The sequence below is a fragment of the Eubalaena glacialis genome, chromosome 13 (genome assembly GCF_028564815.1).
Source record: "Eubalaena glacialis isolate mEubGla1 chromosome 13, mEubGla1.1.hap2.+ XY, whole genome shotgun sequence".
In the NCBI taxonomy this organism is placed as follows: Eukaryota; Metazoa; Chordata; class Mammalia; order Artiodactyla; family Balaenidae; genus Eubalaena; species Eubalaena glacialis.
Genome location: NC_083728.1, coordinates 26443254 through 26465281, shown reverse-complemented (window position 1 = coordinate 26465281; position 22028 = coordinate 26443254). Strand labels below are relative to the sequence as shown.

Genomic DNA, 22028 nt, shown 5'->3' with positions numbered 1-22028 from the left:
ACTAAACACCCACTGTGTGCCAGGCACTATGCTGGCTGCTGGGGACACAGTGGGGTGCAGGTAGACCCAACCCTTCCTCCCGGAGCTCTTGGCCTCGTCAGGAAGGCAGATATTGACTCGTTATTGCAAGTGCGTCAGAGAGCTCACACTGCACCAGCTCACAGAAGACACTCGTCATCCAGATGCCACGTCTGTCTTTGGCAACAAGAAACCCAGGGGCTGAGCCAAGCGAGGGCCCAGGTCTCTGGGTCAGGATCCTCCCGCCCTCCAAGCAGGACCGTCCATAGGAGGCAGAAGCTGCTGTAGGGTGCGTGGGGGCAGAGCCAGGGTGCAGGCTGGGGAGCTCAGGATGAGGTTACAGCTGCTGACGCTCCACACCCTGCAGGGGACGGAGCAGCCCAGGAGCCAGAACACCTCACACTCCTCTCCCAGGAGGCGCCCACAGGCCTCTCCTCTCTCTTTCTGCCTTTCTCTTCCTAGCTCCAAACAGCCACCTACTCCCTCCTCAAACCACTGAGTTTTATGAATTAAGCAAAGAGCTTTCCCACCACTTTGCATCTTACCTGAATTCTCATCTCCCTCTGGCCTCCAAACTTCCTGTCCTGGGCACACACCAGCCCCCCACGGTGACATTTCTCCAAGTGTGGTCCAGGCTGTCTGGTTGCAGGAGAGGGAAAGCTTTACAGAGAAAGGGACACGTAAGCAGTTTTCAAGAATGAACAGGAGTTCAGCAGGCAGATAAGGAAGGAGGAGAGCATTACAGGAAGCAAGAAGAGCAGGGCAAAGGCACACACAGGAAAGAACAAGGTATGTTCTGGGAACTTCAAGCAGCTTGGAATGACTGGAAATTTGTAAAGCAAGAGGGGAAACCCAGGAAGTGAAGTTGGCTGAGGAACTGAAGAAGCAGAAGTGTTTTGTCCTGAGCACTGTTTTGTCCTGTAAGAAAATAGCTAATATTTTCCAAGTGCTTGCCATGAGAAAGGCACTGTGCTAAATGCTTTCTAGATATTAACTCATTTAATCCCGACTCCATGAAGTAGTGGTTATGATGCCCATTTTCCAGATGAGAAAACTGAGGCACAGAGAGGTTAAGTTGATTGTCTAAGGACACAGAGACCCAGTAGGGCTCCAGAGCCCACTCTATTGACCATCTCACTAAACAGCCTCTCCTGGACTCCATGCCCCAAGTCACCAGGCGTGGTGGGCCTGGCCTGGGTCTCTCTTCCCAGCTAACAGGGCCCTCTGTGCTCACTCCAGATTGTGCCATGTGCCACCTGCCAACCCCCAAGAAGATGGCCAGCCCACGGACCTTCACCTTCCTCTGTGGTTTGCTGACAGCCAATCTGGTGGGAGCCACCCTCAGCCCTCCTGCGGTTCTCAGCCTCGGCCCAGAAGTCATCAAACAAAGTAAGTCTTGGCCGCCCAGGCCTCACCACCATAAGGCAAGGGGGCAGGTAAAGCAGCCCTCCAAAGGAGGGAGAGAGTTCCCCATCACTGGGGTATGCAAGGCATTGTTGGGATCCCAGGTCTTGGGTGAGACTTGATTGGGTGAGTTACAAAATTTGGGAGTGTCTACGATCTCAAGAGTCCATGATTCCAAGATCCCCTTCTTAAATTCCACAATTCCAAAACACACTACTCTGAGGTTCCATGGCCTGCAGAAGGGGTGTGCGGCCACTGCATGCGATGATGCAACTGCCTCTCCAGCTGCTCTCACTTAAACCCCTTTGCCAGAGCACCTCTTCTGAGTTAGACCCAGGGTGCAACTAATCTCCAGAGCAAAGACCCTCAGCTGGGAGTCTGGCCGCCTGGGCCACGGGCACAGCTTTATCGCGCTCCAGCTCTGTGGCCCTGGCAACTCCCTGAGCCCTGGTTTCCTCCTCTGGAAGAGGGTCCGCCTCCCTAGGTTGTTGGGAAGTAACAACAACCTTCTTGTTACAGGAAGTAACAAGAGCTTAATGATCTCTACGGCTCAGCTTCTCAACCTCAGCACTGCTGACATTGGGGGCCGAATACCTCTGTTGGGGGTGGCTGTCCTGTGCACTCTAGCTGTTTAGCAGCATCCTCGGCCCAGCTGTGACACCAAAAATGTCTCCAGACATTGCCAAGTGTCTCCCAGGGGACATTGCCCCAGTTGAGAACCACTGCTCCAGTGTTGTCCCCTGAGAGGGAGAAAATCAGTGGGCTCTGGAGGTCCAACTGGAGCAAGTAGAGACCAATCCTCTGTATGCAGTGGGCCTGGGCTGCGTCTGGATGGGCAGGGATGGGCCAGGTCCTGCAGGGCCAGACAGGCATTGTAACCAGAGGAGGGAACCCCTAGGAGGGATGGGGAGCAGAGAGCTCTTGACACTCTTTGGGGAGGCATATGTGCCTTGGGCCCACGCTGAATCACAAGCACATGGAATTTCAGCCAGAAGGAGCTTGGAGAAGAGCAGCCATTTAGGTTCCCCAGCAGCAGAGTCTGAGTTCAGGAGCTGTGTGCAAGTGGGTCGTTCTGGAGGTGATCCCAGGAAACACCTGCAAGAGAGCGGGAAGCAAGTCAGGTAAGGGGAAGTCAGTTACCACCGGGAGCTGGAGCTCCGTCCTCCTGGGCATCTGTGTTAGTCAGGGCCAGTCAGAAGGCAGAAACCACACAGTAAGCCCAACAGATGGGTTTGTATAAAGAATTATTAGCAGGAATTGGAATACTGAGAAATTGGCTAAAAGGAAAAAAAGTGAGAACACCAAATGAGACCCTAGGGATTGGGATGCAGCAGGGAGCTCAAATCCAAGTACAGAAGAAACTTGGAGGAGAGAATCCTCCCCAGAACTCATGGAAGGAGTGTGTTGAAGTCCCTTGAATGGTGGGGAAGTCCCTGAGCTGTCCAGGGTGAGAGCTGGTCCACGGTTGGCAGGCTGAGGCCACCTGGCAGAGAACTGCCTGCCGAGGAGCAAATGGATTTCTTTGGGAAGCAGCCCCCTGGACGAAGGGATTGCTGTTGACTCACTGGGAAGTTGTCCCTGGGTAACTGCCTGGAAGGGAGCTGGGGTGACCCCAGCACTGGCTGCCACGGGGGTCCACTCAGCTCACAGCCTGAAGCTCTGGGAGGTGATGCCACTGGAGTCTGGCAAGAGGAGCACCAGGGCCAGGAGGGGAAGCTCCTTCCCCCTCCATGTCCCTCCAGAGCCTCTACTGACAGTGCTGAACAGTGCACCAGCTGGCAGAGGAGGAATATTTACAGGGACCAGCTCCATTGTCACAGGGCAGGCAAAGAGGCACTGACACACAGGGACTCTGGGACACAGTGTCCCCATGGCGGGGGTGGGGGGCAAGGGTGGAGGGAACTGGGGTATTTATACACCAATTCCCATCAGTCATTGGCTGAGGTTTTCTTCTGGAGCATCAGCTCTCCAGCACTCTGACCTGCTCTACACACAAGCCAAATGGGCTCCAGCTGTCAGGAAAAAAGTCCAGCAGTGACCAGAACCCAGGGGTCCTGGCTCTTCCTTTCTCTGCTCAGCACGTGGGGCTCTTTGGACAACAGGCCCATAGGATGTGGAGGTCAGAGAATCATTAGCAAGTGAGTTTCAGCAGCAAAACAGCCCCAAACAAGGCCTTATGAGCTCCCTGCCTCTTGGCTCCAGAGTGTTTGCCCCTGGCTAGGGAGAGAGTTGCAGGTCCGTGTGCCGAGTGTCCTGGCCAACACTCCCGGCAGAGGCTGGCAATGTTCAAGGGTGTGAATGGTCCCACCTGTGCCCAGCCACAGTCTTCATGTGAAAGTGCCCCATCTGGACCATCGTCCTCCAGGTCACATTTACACAGTGGAGATGATCAGAATGAAGCCATCCATACCCTCACCTTATATCCCAGTCCAAGTAGCCCTGAGTGATGTCCCCTCCCAGCCTGGAGCCCCCACCAAGCCATCCTTCTTGCCCCTCCTGCTGGACCCTAATCCCTGGGACCTGTCTCCAGTGCTGACGCAGAAACTGAAGGATCACGATGCTGTCAACACCCTGCAGCAGCTGCCGCTGCTCAGTGCCATGAAGAAGGAGTTGGCCGGGGGCATATTGAGCAGCCTGGTGAAGTCCATCCTGAAGCATATCATCTGGTAAGTGGAGCAGAGCCAAGTTGGGAGCTAGCTCTTTGCCCACACGTCTGCCCGGGACACGCTTTGCATGCTCAACCAATCGGTCAACAAGCATTGGTTGGTATCAGCTCTGTGCCTGACCGTGAAGGATGGATCAAACAAAGCCTCTCCCTCAGAGGCTCCCAGAGGAGTAACAATAACCGTAAGAGAGTGACCCAGGAACCCTAAGGGGGGTGACCTCAGAGGAAGGTCACCTGGGGTGGGAGGGTGAAGGAATAAGGCGATGCTTCTCATTGGAGGGGACAGGTGAGCCAATGACTCCATGCCCACCAGGAGACAAGAAGAAATGGCATTCCAGGCAGAGGGGCTGGCCTGAGCAAAGGCGTGGGGGGGGGGGGGGAGGTGAGAGTCAGAGTGGCTGGTGCTCAGACCCCAGGGCCAAGAGGGAGAGATCAGCAGGGCCAGGGCACAGAGGGTCTTATAAGTCAGCTCCAGGAGCTTGGATTCATCTCCTAAGTGATGGGGGAGCCATGGAAGTGTTGCGGGAAGGGGAGAGGAGAAGGATGGGGGCAAGACCGTGCTGAGGAGGAGTCAGCACACAGGGCTTGGGTCCAGCCGCTGGCTGGGCACTGTGGGGTTGGAGACAGGAAGGATGGAGGGAAGCCGGTCTGGGGACGATGCTCAGTGAACATGAGGCATGAATCTCATCTCTCCCGTGTCCCATCCAGGCTGAAAGTCACCTCAGCCAGCATCCTCCAGCTGCAGGTGCAACCCCTAGATGATGGCCGGGAGCTGATGATCAGTGTTCCCCTGGATATGGTAGCTGGATTCAACACGTGAGTGTCCCCTCAGTCAGGCACAGCTGGCCTGACAGTTTCCTCCACTCATTCTCCCCGCCCCCATCCTCCATGCAGGTGTCTGGAAAAGAGAGTTCCAAGCAGAGGACAGAGCAAGTGCAAAGGCCCTCAGGCAAGAGTGCACTTGCCTTGTTCACAGAATGGAATGAGAGCGGGGAAAGGGGGCAGTGAGGTGGTGCCCCAGTAGGCAGCTGGGGCCAGATCGTACAGGGCCTTGTGGGTCAAGGTGAGGACTTGGTTTTACCAAGTGAGATGGGCGCCGTGCAGGGCTCTAAGCAGAGGAGGGACATGACATGATTTCACATTCTTCAAGAAGCCCTCTCTCTGGCTGCTGTGTATAGGGGCAAGAGTGGAGACAGGGAGGCTATCCAGAAGCTACTGCAATAGTTCAGGAGGAGACAATAATAGCATGGACCAGGGTTTAGGAACAGGAAGGTGGTGAGAAGTAGACAGATTCCAAATATGTCTCAGAGGACACAACAGGATTTCCTGACAGATTGAATGGGGGCTCAGGGCTGGGCGGGGGGAGAGGGGAGATTGAGGGGACAAGGCAGCATGGAGTGGCCAGCAAACAAAACAGGGAAGATCATGAGAGGAGAGGATTTGGGGAAGGATCCATAGTTCAGTTTGTACATGTTAAATCTGAGATGCCTGTAAGACATTTGAGAAGTGAGTTAGGTATAAGTTTGGAAGCTACTGACATATGCAGAGGATTTAAACCAGGAGAGGAATCCAGAAACTGAGCCTGGGACACAATGAAGTCAACAGTTGAGGAGATGAGGAGACCCCAGCAAGGAGCCTGAGAAGGGAAGAGTGAGAGCCAGGAGACAGAGACGGACAGCAGGCTTGGCTTGATCCAGTCTGAAGCTGAGATGGAGCTCACAGCATGGGGCTCCTCCACTCCCAGGCCCCTGGTCAAGACCATTGTGGAGCTGCACATGGAGGTGGAGGCCCAAGCCATCATCCACGTGGAGACTGGCGAGAGAGACCACACCCGCCTGGTCCTCAGCGACTGCTCCAACACCCGCGGGAGGCTGCGCATCAGCCTGTTACATAAGTGAGTATGACCTCCTCCCACTGGGCTCCTGGCATGCCTAGGAGGGAAGCCAGGTGGTGTCCTGGCCCCATTTTACCGATGGAGAACATTGAAGCCCACAGAAAGAAAAGGACTTATCTCTCCTGACTCCTGATCTGGAGCTCCCTCCAAGAAATCTGTGATGCCAAAGAGAGCTCAAGATATCAAGGGTGAAGCGATAATGATGGGATTTCAGGCATCATGCCAGAAATTGGGGCAAACATTTGCAGGTGGAGAGGAGGCTCTTTCCTAGGCCCCTCAAACCACACAGGTAGGCTAGGGTGGAGCCATGGGTATAAACTGTGGAGTCAGGCAAACGTGTCTCCTTCATTTACTGTCCAGGTGACGCTGGGCAAGTCACCTCCCCATGCCTCACCTTCCAGGCCACAGTGAGAGGATTAACAGGGCAGTAGCGCTAAGCACTCAGCTGAGGGCAGGGCACACAACAGATGCTCAAAGACATGGTGCTTCCCTCCATCTCTCCTTAGTAGGAGAATGGGGGGAAATGCCAACTGCCCTCATCCCAGTGTCCAGCACAAATTCCTAAAGACAACCCCCAGGCCCTGTCCCTGAGAACTGTCTGCCACTGTCTACACCAGGCTCAGGGTCTACACCCAGCCTTGTTTCTAACAGGCCCTGGGCCTTGGGCAAGTTCCTTCCTCCCCTGGACTCAGTCTCCCCTTCTGTAAAACAGGGGAGTGGTGATCATCTCTGACCCTGCCTCATCTCTCTCCTCTTCTCCTCTTGGGAAGGCTCTCCTTCCTGCTCAACTCCTTAGCTGACAAGGTCATAAGCCTCCTGGTGGCAGCCCTGCCCAAGCTGGTGAAAAGCGAGGTAAGTGGAATCAGGGTCTCTCTGGCCTGTGAAGCTTGCTTCCCCTGTGGTTGGGGATGGAACTGCACGCTGGTGCTAAGGGACCTGTGCTTCCTTGAGTAGGAAGCTTCCTTGAGTGGGAAGCTTCTGGGCTTGGGTCACTCTTTCAGCAGTGGATCCTTGAGATCAAAGTAATGAAACTCCCAAAAGTCAGCCAGGGGACCTTGAACAGTGATGTGCTGATAAATTGCTCACAATTGACTCAGGAGGGGTTGGTTGAAGGAAGGGAGCTCTGATTTGTAACATTTACTGATTTCCTTGATGTAAACACCCCTTCCATTGCCAATTTCAAGCTACTAGTGTGATGTCACTGAACAGAGTCAGGAAGAGATGCCTGGTAGCCCACTCTTGTATGGCATTTCCACCATGCAGGTACAATAGACGTAAATAAGCTAAGAACAATAGATAACAGTAAAATAAAACAAAATAATTAGGAAGTAATGAGTTTTGAGTTTTCATTGACTTTGATCTTAGCATAACTTATTTAATTGTAAGTTTATACAATTTAATTTTTAATAATGTCAGGTTTAGCACCAAGCTCAGATATTCCTGAAAATTTAACAGTTGGCCCTCGTAAATTGGTCCAAGCTGGCTCTAGCGCACCAGGGCCTCACACCATCCTGGTTGTGTCGTCAGGGGTTTGTCACCCACCAGGTCTTGTTGGACTTATTTCTCTGAGTCAGTAAACACGAATCCATCTCATTTTATATGTCCCTTCAATGTCACAGGTAAACGAAAATTCTATAAGTTGGATTCATCCACTGTGACCATTGATTTTCACTGTAAATTCCAAGATGTGTTCACAACTGTGATTCTCCTGGGGTTAAAAACACCTTGTCAGGGACTTCCCTGGCAGCCCAGTGGTTAAGACTCCATGCTTCAACTGCAGGGAGCGCAGGTTCGATCCCTGGTCAGGGGACTAAGATCCTGCATGCCGCACTGCGCCGCGTGGCCAAAATGAAATAAATAAATAATAAAAACACCTCATAAGATAATTAACATATTTTTAATAAAAAAACTCTTTTGAATGGAAAACACACTATTATAACCAAAACTTTTGGCAAAAAAATACCCATAATCCTTCTACCTTAACTTGGCGGCTATTTTTTCTTTTGCATGTTGTTTTCCAAATCTCCATCCACATGCACTCAGATTTTTATGTGGCTGCACTCGGCATCAATATTATTTGATATCCTCTACGGTATATCTATTTCCTATGCCGTTGTATGATATTCATAACTATTTTAATAGCTGCACCATATTTAATACTTCTTAAAACCATTCCAGAGAGCCTTCTGAAAGAACTTTGAAAGTGAATAATTTGTAAAACTTAGCTTCACTTATGTGAGGTATTTTTTCTCTTAAGAAATTTTTTTTTTTCTATTTAAAGGTGGCAGTTTCTTAAAGTAGAGCCAGCTGGAAATTTCTTCCCAGCCTCCAGCAAAATCATATTTTAACTGGCATTATACTTGAATAGCTAAAAACGTGTCTTCCACTAGAAAAGATGGCAAGAACTTGGGATTATAAAATGTTCTTTGCATGATATCTGTTTTTAAGGGTGAAAAGCCAAATACAGTGAACAATTTGAGAAAACTGGCATTCCATTAATCATCATGGTTCCCCACCATGAATCACTGGATTTGAAACTACAGTCCTACGAATATTTTACTTGGCATGAAGGGAAAAAGGCGCAGCATGTTTAAATCTGGCAGGAGCCTATCTAGAAAATGCTGATGCCCCTTTCAGTGTAAATATGTGGGTCCCAACCCCAACTGCACATCAAAACCTCTTGATAAGGCTTTTTAAAATACTGATATCAGGGCTCAACCTGAGAGATTCAGATTTAATTGGCCTGGTGGTGCCCTGGTATCCCAGAGGATTCTAGCTGCCCCAGAGGAGGATTCTAATATGTAGCCAGGGTTGAGACCCAGGGGTGGAACTGAAGGAAGGGGAATTGTGGGAGAAGATGCAGAAGGTGCCAGCGACACCTTTCCCATGAGGAACAGACAGTGAATGCTGGGAGTCCCTGAGCTCAACTCCTCCATCCTCCCTGGGCTCAGGGTTGGCAAAGCAGCTGGAGCAGGGAACAGGTTTTTCATAGGAAAAATTAACATTTGTCAAAGTGCATTGTCATTTCTCGAGAGTAGCAATGGGTGGTCAACCAGAAGGTTCTTCACTGGGGAAATTGTACCTAAGACAAAATGACAAAACCTCAGAGCACTGCCCTGGAAAACAGGCTGCCTAGAGCAGAGAACAAGGCCTTTGGGCCCCATGGTCAAGTAAGTCAATTGTTTAACTTCCTCCCCAAGAAGAACAGCTCAGGCCAGGGGTTGTCACTATGGACATTTGGGCCCCCTAATTCTTTGCTGTGGCGGCCGCCCTGTGCATTGAGGGATGTTTAGTAGCATCCCTGGCCTCCACCTACTAGATGCCAGTAACACTCCCTCTAAACTGTGACAACTGAAAATGTCTTCAGTAATTTCCAAATGTCTCTTGGGAGACAAAATCCTCCCCTGCTGAGAACTGCTGCAATTTTGAGGGGAGAAGAGTTCGGGGGGCAAAGAGATGTGTTGGAGCTAGAAACCCACAGAGATTGTTCGCAAATCTGGTTGGGTCTGTCTTGCTGGCCTGTATTCTAACCTGACACGTGGAAGGAAGTCAGTACCAAGTGTTGACTCAAGAAGTGAATGAAGGAACGCATTCTCCATTTTCCTCCTATGGAAACGTGGGCTCTTGTGAACATGACGAGTCTGAGGGGAGGACAGCTGACAGGCCAGGCACACCCTGGACACAGGGCAAGGGACAAACCATTGCAAAAGATGCCAAGTGACGCCAGAGGCTGTGATGGGCTCTGAGCAGCGGTGATGACTGGGGACGTAGATGCACCACTGAGTCCTCAAGCCCATGGGTGAAAATCTGGCTGGCCGTGGGCACAGGGACGGGACTCAGCCCAGGAGAGCTGAGCATGGGTAACTGTGGGGCTATGTGCTGGCCCCTGGCTGATGGAGGCCCTGCATTTGTGCTGTTGCAGCTGTGTCCTGTGATCAAGGCAGCCTTTGAGGACATGTGTGCGGACCTCCTGAACCTGACGAAGGGTAGGTGCGCCGCTCTCTCATACCTTTCTCCTTGACTGCTGAGCTGGCCTCCAGGCCCTGGCTCTACCCAAGGTAGGCCTCCCCCCATCAGGCCCGAGCAGCAACTTGGCCCAGGAGCAAGTGAGACAAGAATCACCTGATCCCTGCCCAGGATGAGCAGACAGGAAATCACCACAACTGTGACTTCATGAGCACACAGTACGTGCAAGGTTCTATGTGAGCCAGTGGGTGTCCCAGATAAACGCAAGTTCAAATCCCAGTTCTGCCACTGATTTGCTCCATGGCTTTGAAAAAGTCAACTCCACCTCCTTATTCTGTTTCCTCATCTATAAAATGGGGTTTATGCAGCCCTACCTCACAGAACTGTTAGTGAGGATTAAAAGTTTATGGGAAAGTTCCAGATACATAGCAGGTTCTCTGCCTGGCACAGAGAGGTGCTTACAGATGTGTGCTGGATGGGTGGATAGATAGATGGATGGATGGATGGATGGATGGATGGATGGATGGATGATCAGAGACTACTATGGGCTACTAGGGAAGAAATAAATTGTATCCTCAGATCACTCACAGTGAAATTCTGAGTTCTTGGACCCCTCAGAGAGGGGATTGGTGGGAAGAAGAAAATGCTACCATCTACTCTTTTGGGATCTGAAGAGGTTCATTCAAAGCCACCAGAGAGGAGTGGAAAGAAGAGAATGGAATCAATAGGCATTCAGCACCCATAGAGCACCTGCTTTGGGCCAAGCCCTTGGGCTGAGTATTTTATATACACTGTCTTACTGACTCCTCAGACAACTCCATGAAGTGGAGCGGATCATTACCCCACTTCACAGATAAGGAAACTGAGGCTCAGAAATGAAATCATTTGTCCAAGTTCACAGAGGAAATTAGTGATAGGGGAAGGCTTTAACCCAATTCTTCAAGTTCCAAGTCTGGTTTAATTCAGATTTGAGCCAACTTTACTAGGTACCAGTCCTGTACAACCTATGAGGCAAGTAATACTACTCTCTCCCCATTTTAAGATGAGGAAACTGAGGTTCAGAGGCTAGCCAAGGCCGCTGGGGCTCAAACCCAAGTCTGTCCGGCTCCCCTGCTCCCCAGAGGCAGGGCAGGAGGCCTCCCCCAGGAGCAGGCAGACCAACGACCAACTCCCGGCCCGCCTCTGCGCCCCTCCCTAGTCCTCTCCATTTTCCGCCCAACAGCCCGGGCACATGAGACGCCACCGCCATCTGGCGGCCAAGTGGGGAATCCCAAGGCAAACGCACGCGATCCCTAGCACAGACCCAGACCCCGCCCCCCTGGGGGGGGTGTGCAAATCTGTCTGGTGGGGGAGGTAGACAGGTATAAGCAGTAGGTCAGTTTTGTTCCAAACCAGAACATTGGCATAGGACCGACTGGGTTCAGATCCTTTCACAGTATGCCCTTGAGGGACACAAGTCACTTCACTTTTGTGAGCCTTGGTTTCCCCATCTGTAAAATGAGGGTAATCGTAGGACCTACCTCCTAAGGTTATTGTGAGGATTCCATGAGCTAACACATGTAAAGGTTTAACACGTTACCTGGTGCTTGATATATGCTCAATAAATGTCAGTCAGTATCATCATCATGTTTATCATGGTCCTTATCAACATCATTGTTACACCTGCTCCTTCCCTTACTCCACCTCATGCAATAATGCTGCTCCAGCCAAAAGCAGCCCCAAACCACCCCATCCAATACTGTCCTCCACCCTCACACAACTTTCTTCTTCTCCCTGAGCAGTGCCCGTTTCTCTCAACTCTGACCATCTGGAGTTTGACTTTATGTCTCCTGCCATCGACCATAATGTTGTTCATCTCATCCTGGGGGTGAGTGTCATGGGACCTCAAGGAGAAAGTGGGGACATCACTGCCCTTCTCTGACCCCCAAGGGTCAGACACCATGGGTCTGTTTCAGGGGAGAAAATGCCAGTCACAGTTAGGACACACAGGCTGATTTAGAAGAATCTCAACAGGCTGAACATGTCCCATGTAAACCATTCTGATGGAGAAAAATCAGCAGCTGGAAGCTACAGGCCACACACAGAACATCGACCCCAGTGACCTGATTTCCTCCAACCCTGATTTTTCCAGTCAGGGTCCAGAGTGTGTGGGGCTCTTGGCCTTTCTCTCAGGCAAGCCCCTTCCATTCCTCAAATATCTGGTGACCTTGAACAAGAGCCCAGGATGGAGACACATCACTGAGGATCACACAGACCTAAGTTTCTCTCCCAGCTCCACAGCTCCCTGGTGTGTGACTTTGGGCAAGTTTCTTCACCCCTCTAAGCCTCAATTTCCTGATCTGTAAAATGTAATAACAATGGTCACCAAGGAGAGGAAGAAATGAGGCTGCATGGGACCTGGCAAGAAACCAGTAACCATCGGTTCTCTATAAAATGTGGAGCCGCCCACCCACACTGGGGCTGGACGCCCTCAGGGACCAGTTCAAGCAAGGCAGCGTGAATCTCAGACCAGTTTTCATGGATCCTTGGAAAACAGCAGCATCAAACATTTCCACCCATTCTGTTGTAGTCTTGAATTTTCCCTTCATCTAAAGGGTTTGTGAGGTATCTGAGAAGTTGAAACCTAAATGCCACATAAGACATCTAGATTTTTTAAAAATCAGAGATTACCTGAGGGGTGCAAGTGCAGTCGATGTTGCTAGGCACCTGAGATAAGTCATCATCTACAGCAAAGCACTGAATGCCAGGCTGAGTTTCCTGACAGCAAATGCAGAAAGGGGAACAAGCTGAATGGTGTCATTTCCTTCTAGGTTATTACTGGATACGTCGTGGAGTTAAAGTTCCCAGACAACTCTCTGCTCTGTGTCTCCTTAGGCCAAGTTGGTGGACTCGGAAGGAAAGGTGACTAAGCTGTTCAATGACAGTGTGGATTCCCTGAATCTGCCCTCCCTACACCACACCCCTTTCAGCCTCACCATGAGGAAGGACGTGGTGAATGCTGCAGTAGCTGCCTTGCTCCCTCCAGGAGAACTCATGGTCCTGTTGGACTATGTGGTAAGCCTCAGCATGGGACAGAGCGTGAAGCCACCTCTGCCGCATCATGGGGATTTCCTGAATCAACGGGGACACAAGGACTCCTATCCTAAGCAGGCACCACCTGTCAGGCTCAGCTTACGTATCTCCAGTGATAGAGAGCTCACTCCCTTATCAAACAGACCCTGCCTCTGATATATAACTCCAAAGCTGAAAACCTCCCTGTAACATCCAGCGCCAGTCCTAGTTCTGCCCTCCTGGAACCTGAAACGCCTGCTTCCTCTACCAAATAACAGGCCTGTCCAAAGGGCATTTTAGATTCTGACTGGCCCTGGGATGGTGACTGCACCACCGCTGTTCACTGCAGGACCCACGGCAGACATCACTAATCTCTCAGGGCCCTCCTTCCTGTTGACCCTGGATGCTGACACAGCCGCAGAATCCTTATCAATCCAGCACAGCAGACAACCACCACTAGTCAACTGGAGTGTGCCACCTCACCGGGGTGACCGATGGGGAAACTGAGGCCCAGAAGGGGATAGGGTTGGCCCAAAGTTAGGGAAGCGGGACAGGACTTCAGGTCAGCTGACAGACAACAGATCACCAAGCTCTCGGGGATTAGAAGTCAGGGTGAGGGGCGGGGGTGACGAGAAAAGGGGAGTGGTCACCAGCAACCACATTCATGACTATAGTAAGAATTCGGTCCCTTCTCTATGTCCTCTGAGAACAGGGAGCCGCCCACAGACCCACGAGCACCACCAACCCACAATAAAAGTCCAGGCCGGCGGGGACTTCATTCTCCACAGCCGCTGACATAGGGGATGTTTCCCACCAGGGACAGGCATGTGCACTGGACCACCAGGCCCTCCCAGCTTTTCTGCGGTTTGGGGGATCCCAGCAGTGGGGCTGCTGGAGGTGTGTCTCCCCTCTCCCCGCCAGCGGACCTGCTCTGGCTTCCTCTCTTCCTTAGCTTCCTGAGATGGCCCGCAGGCTGAAGTCAAGCATCAAGGTGATCAGTGAAAAGGTTGGTCCATTTACCATCTGCAGCCTGAAGGGTGTTTGCTGTGGTCTGTCTACTGGCCTCTGGGGAGTAAAGTACGTGTGGAACTGCTCTGTCCTTCGAGCACTGGTGACTGTAACAGACTGGTCCCAGTCCTCACGGAGATTTCAATCTAACAGGACAGTTTGACCTGAATCAAATAATTACACAGATAATAATTCAGTTACAAGTGTGGTGACAAAGGACAGATTCTAGGGGTTATGAGACCACTACTGGGGCACCTGATAGAGTCTGGGAGATTAGGAAGGGCTTCCCTGAAGGGAAAAGTATTCCAGATATAGGGAGAAGCAAAACCAAAGGCTGTGAGATGGGGAGAGCAGCAGTCTATTCCAAGATCTGAGGAAGCAGGGAGTCCAGGAATGTTGACAGCAGCCAGACCACATGGGGCCGCATGGGGCCGGCAGGCCATGGTGAGGCACTTGGGAGGTCACATGTGGGTCTGATGTCCTTTCAGGCAGCAAATCAGCTGGGGCCCACACAAATCGTGAAGATCCTGACTCAGGAGACCCCAGAGCTCCTTGTGGACCAGGGCAATGCCAAGGTGGCCCAACTGATCATGCTGGAAGTATTTGCCACCAATGAAGCCTACCGCCCCTTCTTCACCCTGGGCATTGTGAGTTCAGTTGTCTGAGACATTGGCAGCAACCTGGGAGACCCCCCTGTCCACTATTCCTGTTCACCCCTCTTGCTTTGCTAAACCTTTCCACCACTCTTTTTATCTCGCAGGGATAGGGGAAGGGAATTCTGAACCAAGAATCAGGAGATTTGGGGGCCCAGCTCTTTATTAGTCAGGATCTTTGGGCAGAAATTTAATTCACATGCACAAAATGAATTGTATTAGCTCGTATAACTGAAAAGTCTAGGTCAGATGGCTTCAGGAATAGCTGGATCCAGGTGTTCAAGCAATGTCATCTTCATTCTTCTCTCTTCCCTTGTTTTTCTTTGTGCTACCTTCATCCTCAGGCAGGTTATCCCTTCATGGAAGTGCCCCCAAGCTACATCAGGCTTATAACCTATCCGCTTGGCAACCCCAATGGAAAAGCTTCTCTTTCCCAGTAGTTCCAGCAGAACTTCCAAACCTGACTCTCATTGGCTGAGTTAGTTAGGGTCAAGTGCCCGTTCATGAACCAACCAGCGTGGCCAGAAAAATGAAATATGTAAATTTTCTGAGCTGGGACACACACACACAAACACACAGGAGTGGGGGATTGGGTTTGTCTCTATCCAAACCACAGGCCTGAGAGGGAAAGGGGTAATTCCTCTTCTGAAGTATGAACAGAACTAAATCATCTCCAAGTAAGTTCTTAACTGATTTTCGCAGTAACCCCAACAGGTCAGATCTCAGAGCTTCTATATAGGGGGATCCTGTGCGTAAAGGTATGGGGCTGGGAGTCATGAAAGGGCAAGCCCAGTAGGAAGGTATCTGAGATGGGGCCCTTAGAAACAGGCCCGAGACAAAGACTCTTATAAAAGTGATGTATTGGGGGAGAGCTCCCAGGAGAAGGACTGAGCAAGGATGTGGTCTCAGCTGGAGGCTCGCTTCTGCTTCACCCCACAGAGAGCTCGGGAGCATGGTGGCACCACAGAGTCGAGCCCAGGCTGAAACAAGAAGGCTGGCCTTTTGTACCCCCTTGTCCTTCAGTTGTTGGCCATAACTGCCCCCAGAGTAGGCACAACATAACCTCCCAGCAAGGCCGCTCCGCTCCAGCAAGGGCAGTTCCCCAGACAAGGGGACGGCTGGGCACTGTTAACAGCAGCATTCAGCAGCTGAGGAATGGATGCCCCACCCGAAAAAAGGACCTGAGTGGGCCACCAGCTGTATCGCACAGAGGACAGGGAGGAGGAAGAGACGAGGCCAGGTTCATGGCTGGGCCCTGAATAAGTGAGGCCGAGGAATCTGGACACCACCTGGTTGTTGGAGGCTAACGTTACACTCTCCTTACAGGAGGGTCGCTGCATGTCCTGTGCAGGCTGTCCACACGCCACGGCAGCGGGCACCATTCACACAACTACAGGATGCACAGTGCCCTGGCTTCCTGTGTGGGAGGATACTCTGAGCCCCCAACCAGCAGGGGAAGTGGACTGCCCCTGGCCAGCCTCACTCTCTGGGGACTTCCCCTCCATGGCCAATGGCAGACAGTTTTCAAAAGGTCACCAAGCCCAGGCCTGCAGGAGAAGTTTGTTCTCTGGGTGCAGCTGCCCTGGAGCTGGAGCCTGGCACTTGGGCTCACCCCAGCCCATGCGTCAAGATGATGCCCCTCAGTTTCCTCACCTCTACAATGGGGTAATAATAGGACTCACTTCACAAGAGTCGTGAGGATCAAAGGAGATGATCAGATAAAGCTCTTAAAACACCACCTGACACACAGTGAGGGCTCCGTGTGTATTGGCTACTGTCATCATTGTCATGATCAGTAATCCTCTGTGCAGTCTCTTCAATGGGGAGTGGGTACAGGTACCAGCCCAACAGAGAAGGAATTTGAGGCCCACAGAGGTCAGACCCTTTCCCAAGGTCACAGCCAACAGCTGAGATTCAGACCGTGTCAGCTTGGCCCCAGAGCCTCCTTGCAGAACCCCACACTCCACACCTCACACATCCTCTAAATAGATGGGGCCTGGGTTTCTCTTGTTGCAGGAAGCCACCTCAGAAGCTCAGTTTTACACCAGAGGTGACCTACTTATGCTCAACTTTAACAAAATCAGGTAAACATGAAAATCACTGTGAAGATTCTGGTGATGAAAATGAGTCCTGTCTGGTGACCACTGGTTTCTTTAAACACCCAGCGTTTTGAGCCTCTGGGGTGGCAGTGTGAGTGAAGGCTGCTTCAGGACGGGCAGAAAGGCTGTCTTGCCGGGACTGTCCCACTGTCAAGGACTGAGTGTGAGAGAAAGCAGAGAGGGACATGGCCTCGCAGCAGTCACGGGGCAGGCTGACCCTGGCCACGCGGGAAGGGGCCTCCCAGCACCATCCCCTCGGCCTGGGGCAGCCCATTTTGGACACCAAGAAAGTGGCAGTGACAGTCATGCCCAGATGCTGAGCCCCCATGGGGCCCAGCCCAGCAGCACACGGCTCCCGCTGCCTCCTACACCCCTGCCTGTCCTCCCCTCATCCTACCACCCTCCTGCTGCCCCAAAGGGAGTTGAGGGGTTGCAAACTGGAGCCTCCTGGGACAAATCAAGCCCATGGATGTGTTTTCATCAGCCCACATAGGGTTAGGTTTTTTAATATAAATTAGTCGCCAACATATACAAATCAGAATATCTGGCCGCCGTGGCCTGCATTCCTACATGGCAACAAACAGTGGAGCTAGGAATTAGGTACCCCCTTTAGAAGGAGAAAGAGATCCTCAGTCCACCATGGTCCTCACTCCTGGGGGTGATCTTTCTGCCTGATCTTTGGGCAACTATTTGTTTGCTATCTCCCCCTGCTTCCCCCATGCATTACAATGTAAGCTCCATGAAGCAAGGATTTTATTTGGGTCACTGCTGTACATCCAGAGCCTGCACTGTGTCTGGTACATAATAGGTGCTCAGTAAATAGTTGATGAATGAATGAATGGGACTCCGAGGGACCAGCCTCATGGGCATCTTCTGTTGCAGCTCTGATCGGATTCACCTGATGAACTCAGCCATTGGCCTGTTCAATGTGAGTATGAACAGATTTTCCCTGGGGATGCAGGTGATTGCCGAGGATGGTCCATCTCAGAAGTAGACATTGCCCAGGATTTGCTTTGAACAAGGTCCCCACGGGCAGCCCCATGGTGAGCTGGCCAGCCTCCCCGATCTCAGCCTCAAAGTCCAACCTCCTGGTTCAGGTGTTTACTGAGCACCTACTGTATGCCAGACACAGCTGAGACTACACACATTCACAAACACACAGATACACACGGACTTCCCTTCTGTAAAGTTCTGACCCTAAAACGGAAAACAAATCTCCTTTATTCACATCTCATTTCACTCATATAGACTCATCTCAGTGGTGACCCTGGGCAGCCCCTTCCCCCCAGTCCTCAGTTTCCCTGTCTGAGTCAGACTGAATCAGAGATCTCAAATTGGCTGAATCCTGTCTTCTGCTGTGGTGGGGTATTTGTTTCTTTGTTTTGGGGAGGGGCAAATTTTTCCACCCTTTTGTTTTGTCTTTTAAATTTTTTTGACAAATATTTTTTAATGGGGAGGTTTCCACATGAAAATCAGGACTTCTGGCTTCCCTTGAGAAGTTAAAACCTCGGGAAACAGGGTGAAATTCCCTTGGAGAATTCTGCTGAAACAGAGCGGTGGAGCCCTTGAGATTGAGGGCAAGGGATGCATCCCACAAATGTACCCCAGTCCCCTACCTGCTGGATCTAGGGCCACCTGGTTTGTGCCCCACCCCTCCCCCCACAGCCTATCTTGTCCGTGGAGCCCTTGCAGTTCTGACCAGTCAAGAACCTGAGATTCAGCATCTCCACCAGCTGCCCTCGCCAGAGGGCGGGACTGTGCCCATTCTAGGAATGGCTGGGAGGACTTCAGATTCTCAGCCAGGGTGATTGGGCCCCTTCTCTTTCACAGCCTGAACTTCTGAAAGACATCACCACCAAGATCCTTGCCTCCGTCCTGCTGCCAAACGAGAACGGTGCGTCCCTTTGCTGTCCATCCCCCTGGTCCCCAGGGCGTTGAGGGCAGGTGCTTTACTTCTCCTGCCTGTGTCTCCATTTGGGGCCCCTTTCATTTATTTTCCACCTATCCTCAGAGCCTAGTTCTAATTCTGCCTCCTCCAGGAAGCCTTCCAGGTCATCCACCTGGAAATGAGCTTTCCCATCTCCAGCATTCCAGCCCAATTTCTTCACTCGTGCCAGAGCCTAGGCATGCATGGCAATGCTCCAGGCTCACAGGGCTGACAGCAGGAGAGAGACAGAGGTGGAAACAGACAACTAGAGCACACCCAATGTGCCTCCGATAGACCGGGGCTCAAGTGCTGATTCCCCTTCTTGCTGGCTGCCTGGCCTTGGACAAGCTGCCTTATCATCCTGAGCCTCAGTTTCTCCATCTGTAAAATGGGAAAATAAGAGCACCTTCCTCAGAGGCATAAAGGAGAAGATGTTTGTATGGGGGCAGAGAGGGGGCGCCTGACACAGTCAGTGTTCAACAGTTCTTAGCCTTTGCTGTTGTTGGCATTGTTATTTGTGTCAGTAGTGGAGGAAGCCAAGAGAAAAGGATGGAATTATTCTTGTTGAGCCCCAGGTCATGGGGATCGGGAGAATTGGTAACCTCTGACTTTTGTCATGTCTTTGTTTTATTAGAGTAAGAAATGTCAAAGTATAGGCACGTGCTGTGGATGATGGGAGGCCCTGATGGTTCTTGAGCAGGAGCATGAGAGGATGTGAGGGTACCTTTTGGAGCAGCCAGAAGCTGGGGCTGGAGGCAAAGAGCGGGGAGATGAGGCTGGGTGGACGCTAGGGCTGGAGAACAGGGAGAGGCAAAAGGGGCAGTCTGAGTCTGGAGTGCCAGGTCTAGGAACTGTGAGCCTGCCCACGGCTGCCCAATCCCACCCCAGGCCCACCATTCTCTGACCACACTTGTGATTTCAGGCAAATTAAGATCCGGGATCTCAGTGTCAATGGTGAATGCCTTGGGATTTGAGGCAGCTTCGTGGTCTCTGACCGAGGTGAGTGGGTTAAACATACAGTCGCAGGGAGAGCCCAGGGATGGGAGGTGGGTGATGCTCTCCCATCCTGGCCCCTCTGGTCACTTATGGGGGACCTTGGGCAAGTCCCTTCTCCTCTCAGGGCCTCATGTCCTCATCTTTAAGTGGAAGAGGATGGCTGTCCTAGCCTGGAGTCATAAGCCTCCAGCCTTTTCTATCTTACCTGTCATCCCACCTGGCAGAGGGAAGGGTAGGAGGCTTTGTTAACTGGCTTCAAAGGCAAGTTGACATTTGACTCATTTTCAGCTGCCCACCCTCAAAAACTGTGTCCATGCTTCAGCTGGCTTTGATGGAGAATTATGACAGCATACTGTGCACGATACCTAGGCTGGGTCTAGACTCAGGGACCAGAGGACCAGTTCAAATGCCAACTCTGCCTCTCTCTCTAGCCAGGGGCCCTCAGGCAGATCCTTTGGCCTCTCTGAGCCCAAGTTCCTCACCCATAAAACCAGCAGATGTCTAAACATACAGGCCATGCACTAATGAACTACATACAATGATTCAATTATAATATAAGCAGTTTATCTAAGACACATACTGCATTTAATTCATGTTGGATGGACACAACAGGTGTCCATCCAACTGGGTGGCTGGAGGTTAGTATATTTCATGTATCTCTTATTAGGGGGCATTTAGCAACTGTCCTCTTTTTTTTTTTTAATCAAGTTGCAAAGCATCATTTGCAGTTTGGGTTACAAAGGTATCATTTCACCCTTTGGATCTGCTTTTTCCAAATTTCCTGTTTTGCTCTATTCATTTGTTTTGGACTAGCAGCACACTGATATCCTTTTTATAGCCTTACAATATAATATGTTTTAAAATCTAGTCAAAGGAATGAATAAATGGATAGATTTGAGGGAATTCACCGGCAGTCTAGTGGTTAGGACTCCGCGCTTTCACTGCCAAGGTCCCGAGTCAATCCCTGGTGGGGAACTAAGATCCCACAAGATGTGCAGCATGGCCAGAAAAAAAAAGGATAGATCCGAGATTAAACAAGTACGGCTTTAAAAAAGTTAATGGTACAATCTAGGTGATGAGTATACAAGTGTTCACTATAAAATTCTTTCAACTTTGCTGTATATTTGAAAATTACCATAATAGAATGTTGGGGGAAATCTAATAGGTTACATTCCTTGTATCACACTTAGTTTCCTCAAAAAAGGCAGAGTGTTGTTAAAAATTTAGCTGCCTGGGACCCAATGGATACAGCCAGGAATCTGCATTTTCCAAAACTTCTTGGGAGTTTTGTTGATCTGTTGGGCCTGGGGACAACAGTCCTATATAATCCCAGACTTTGCACCCAGATACTTTACCTGTGCCCCAGGCCCCTGCATGGTGTCACTGTTCACACACAGACGCTCCTGCTCTGACCCTCCCAAGAATTTTTTATGAGTGAGTTCAGGGTCATGACCCCCAATGCCAGCAGTCACCTTGTGGAGGATAAACTAGCATAAACCACAAAAGGGCAGAATGTTAAAAAAACTTTTTTGACTTTTCTCCTCCAATTCCAGGATGCCCTTGTGGTCACCCCGGCCTCCTCGTAGAACCTCAGACCATTTTCCTGTCTCCCAGTGAAGACTTGTATGGCGGCCTTCCATGCAAGCTGGGTCTCAGTGGGAGTGTGGAAGCTAGCTCTGTAGACTGGCCCTCTCTGCAATAAATAAACTTGTCTGTGATTCCTGCAGTCTGGAGTGTGTCTTTGTCCCAACTCAGGGGTCATTTTGCCCCTGGCAGGCTTAGGGACTGGACATCCAAGCCACATCTAGGCCATGTTCAGGCACATCTGAGCCAATCTGAGCCATGTCCAAGCCATGTCTTGGTGACATCAAAACACACGTGGACAAGGTCCAAGGTTTTGGCCACCTCCCTGAGCGATAGGAATAAAAAAGCCAGTTGCCCCCTCCTGCCTTCCACGTCAGCTTCTAGACCACCTACGGTAGGACAACCTCTCTTGTGGGTACGCACGTTGTGTTGATCTTGGTGATGTGGTGGGTCGAGGGCTCGCTGAACAGTGTGACTCTGGAGGCAGGATTTGAGTTCTGGCCTGGACCCCTCAGTGGTTGTTTGACCCTAAAATGTGGCTCCCCCTCTCTGGGCCTCAGCTTCCTTCTCTGTAAAATGGGGAGAATCTTAGTCCCCACCTTGGAGAGCTGTGGTGAGGATGAAATGAGAGAAGACAGTTCCCAGCACGTGGGAGGTGCTCAAACAATGTCATCTGTGGGTGATGTCATTGTCACTCTTGTTACCTGGACCCCGGGATGTTGGGCCTTATCACTGAAGTCCCTTCCCACTTAGACAGCACGTG

The 22028-nt window shown here is 51.2% G+C and overlaps 1 protein-coding gene across 1 annotated transcript; it reads left to right on the top strand.

The window, feature by feature from the left end:
* Positions 1-1292: 1292 nt before the first annotated feature.
* On the top strand, positions 1293-21267 carry BPIFB1 (BPI fold containing family B member 1). Its single transcript, XM_061209173.1, has 15 exons — positions 1293-1407; positions 3953-4088; positions 4796-4903; positions 5832-5981; positions 6752-6833; positions 9904-9967; positions 11729-11814; positions 12822-13001; positions 13951-14004; positions 14495-14653; positions 16676-16743; positions 17641-17686; positions 18589-18652; positions 19608-19684; positions 21235-21267. Exons 1-15 carry the CDS (start codon positions 1293-1295, stop codon positions 21265-21267), a joined length of 1422 nt encoding a protein of 473 aa, XP_061065156.1.
* Positions 21268-22028: the final 761 nt, after the last annotated feature.

Bases quoted from the DNA above. Each gene is read 5' to 3' on its own strand.
- BPIFB1 (XM_061209173.1), top strand. From the start codon at position 1,293: ATGGCCAGCCCACGGACCTTCACCTTCCTCTGTGGTTTGCTGACAGCC. The intron at 11,815-12,821 runs GTGAGTGTCATG...GTGTCTCCTTAG, and splicing joins TTGTTCATCTCATCCTGGGG to GCCAAGTTGGTGGACTCGGA. The intron at 17,687-18,588 runs GTGAGTATGAAC...TCTCTTTCACAG, and splicing joins CAGCCATTGGCCTGTTCAAT to CCTGAACTTCTGAAAGACAT.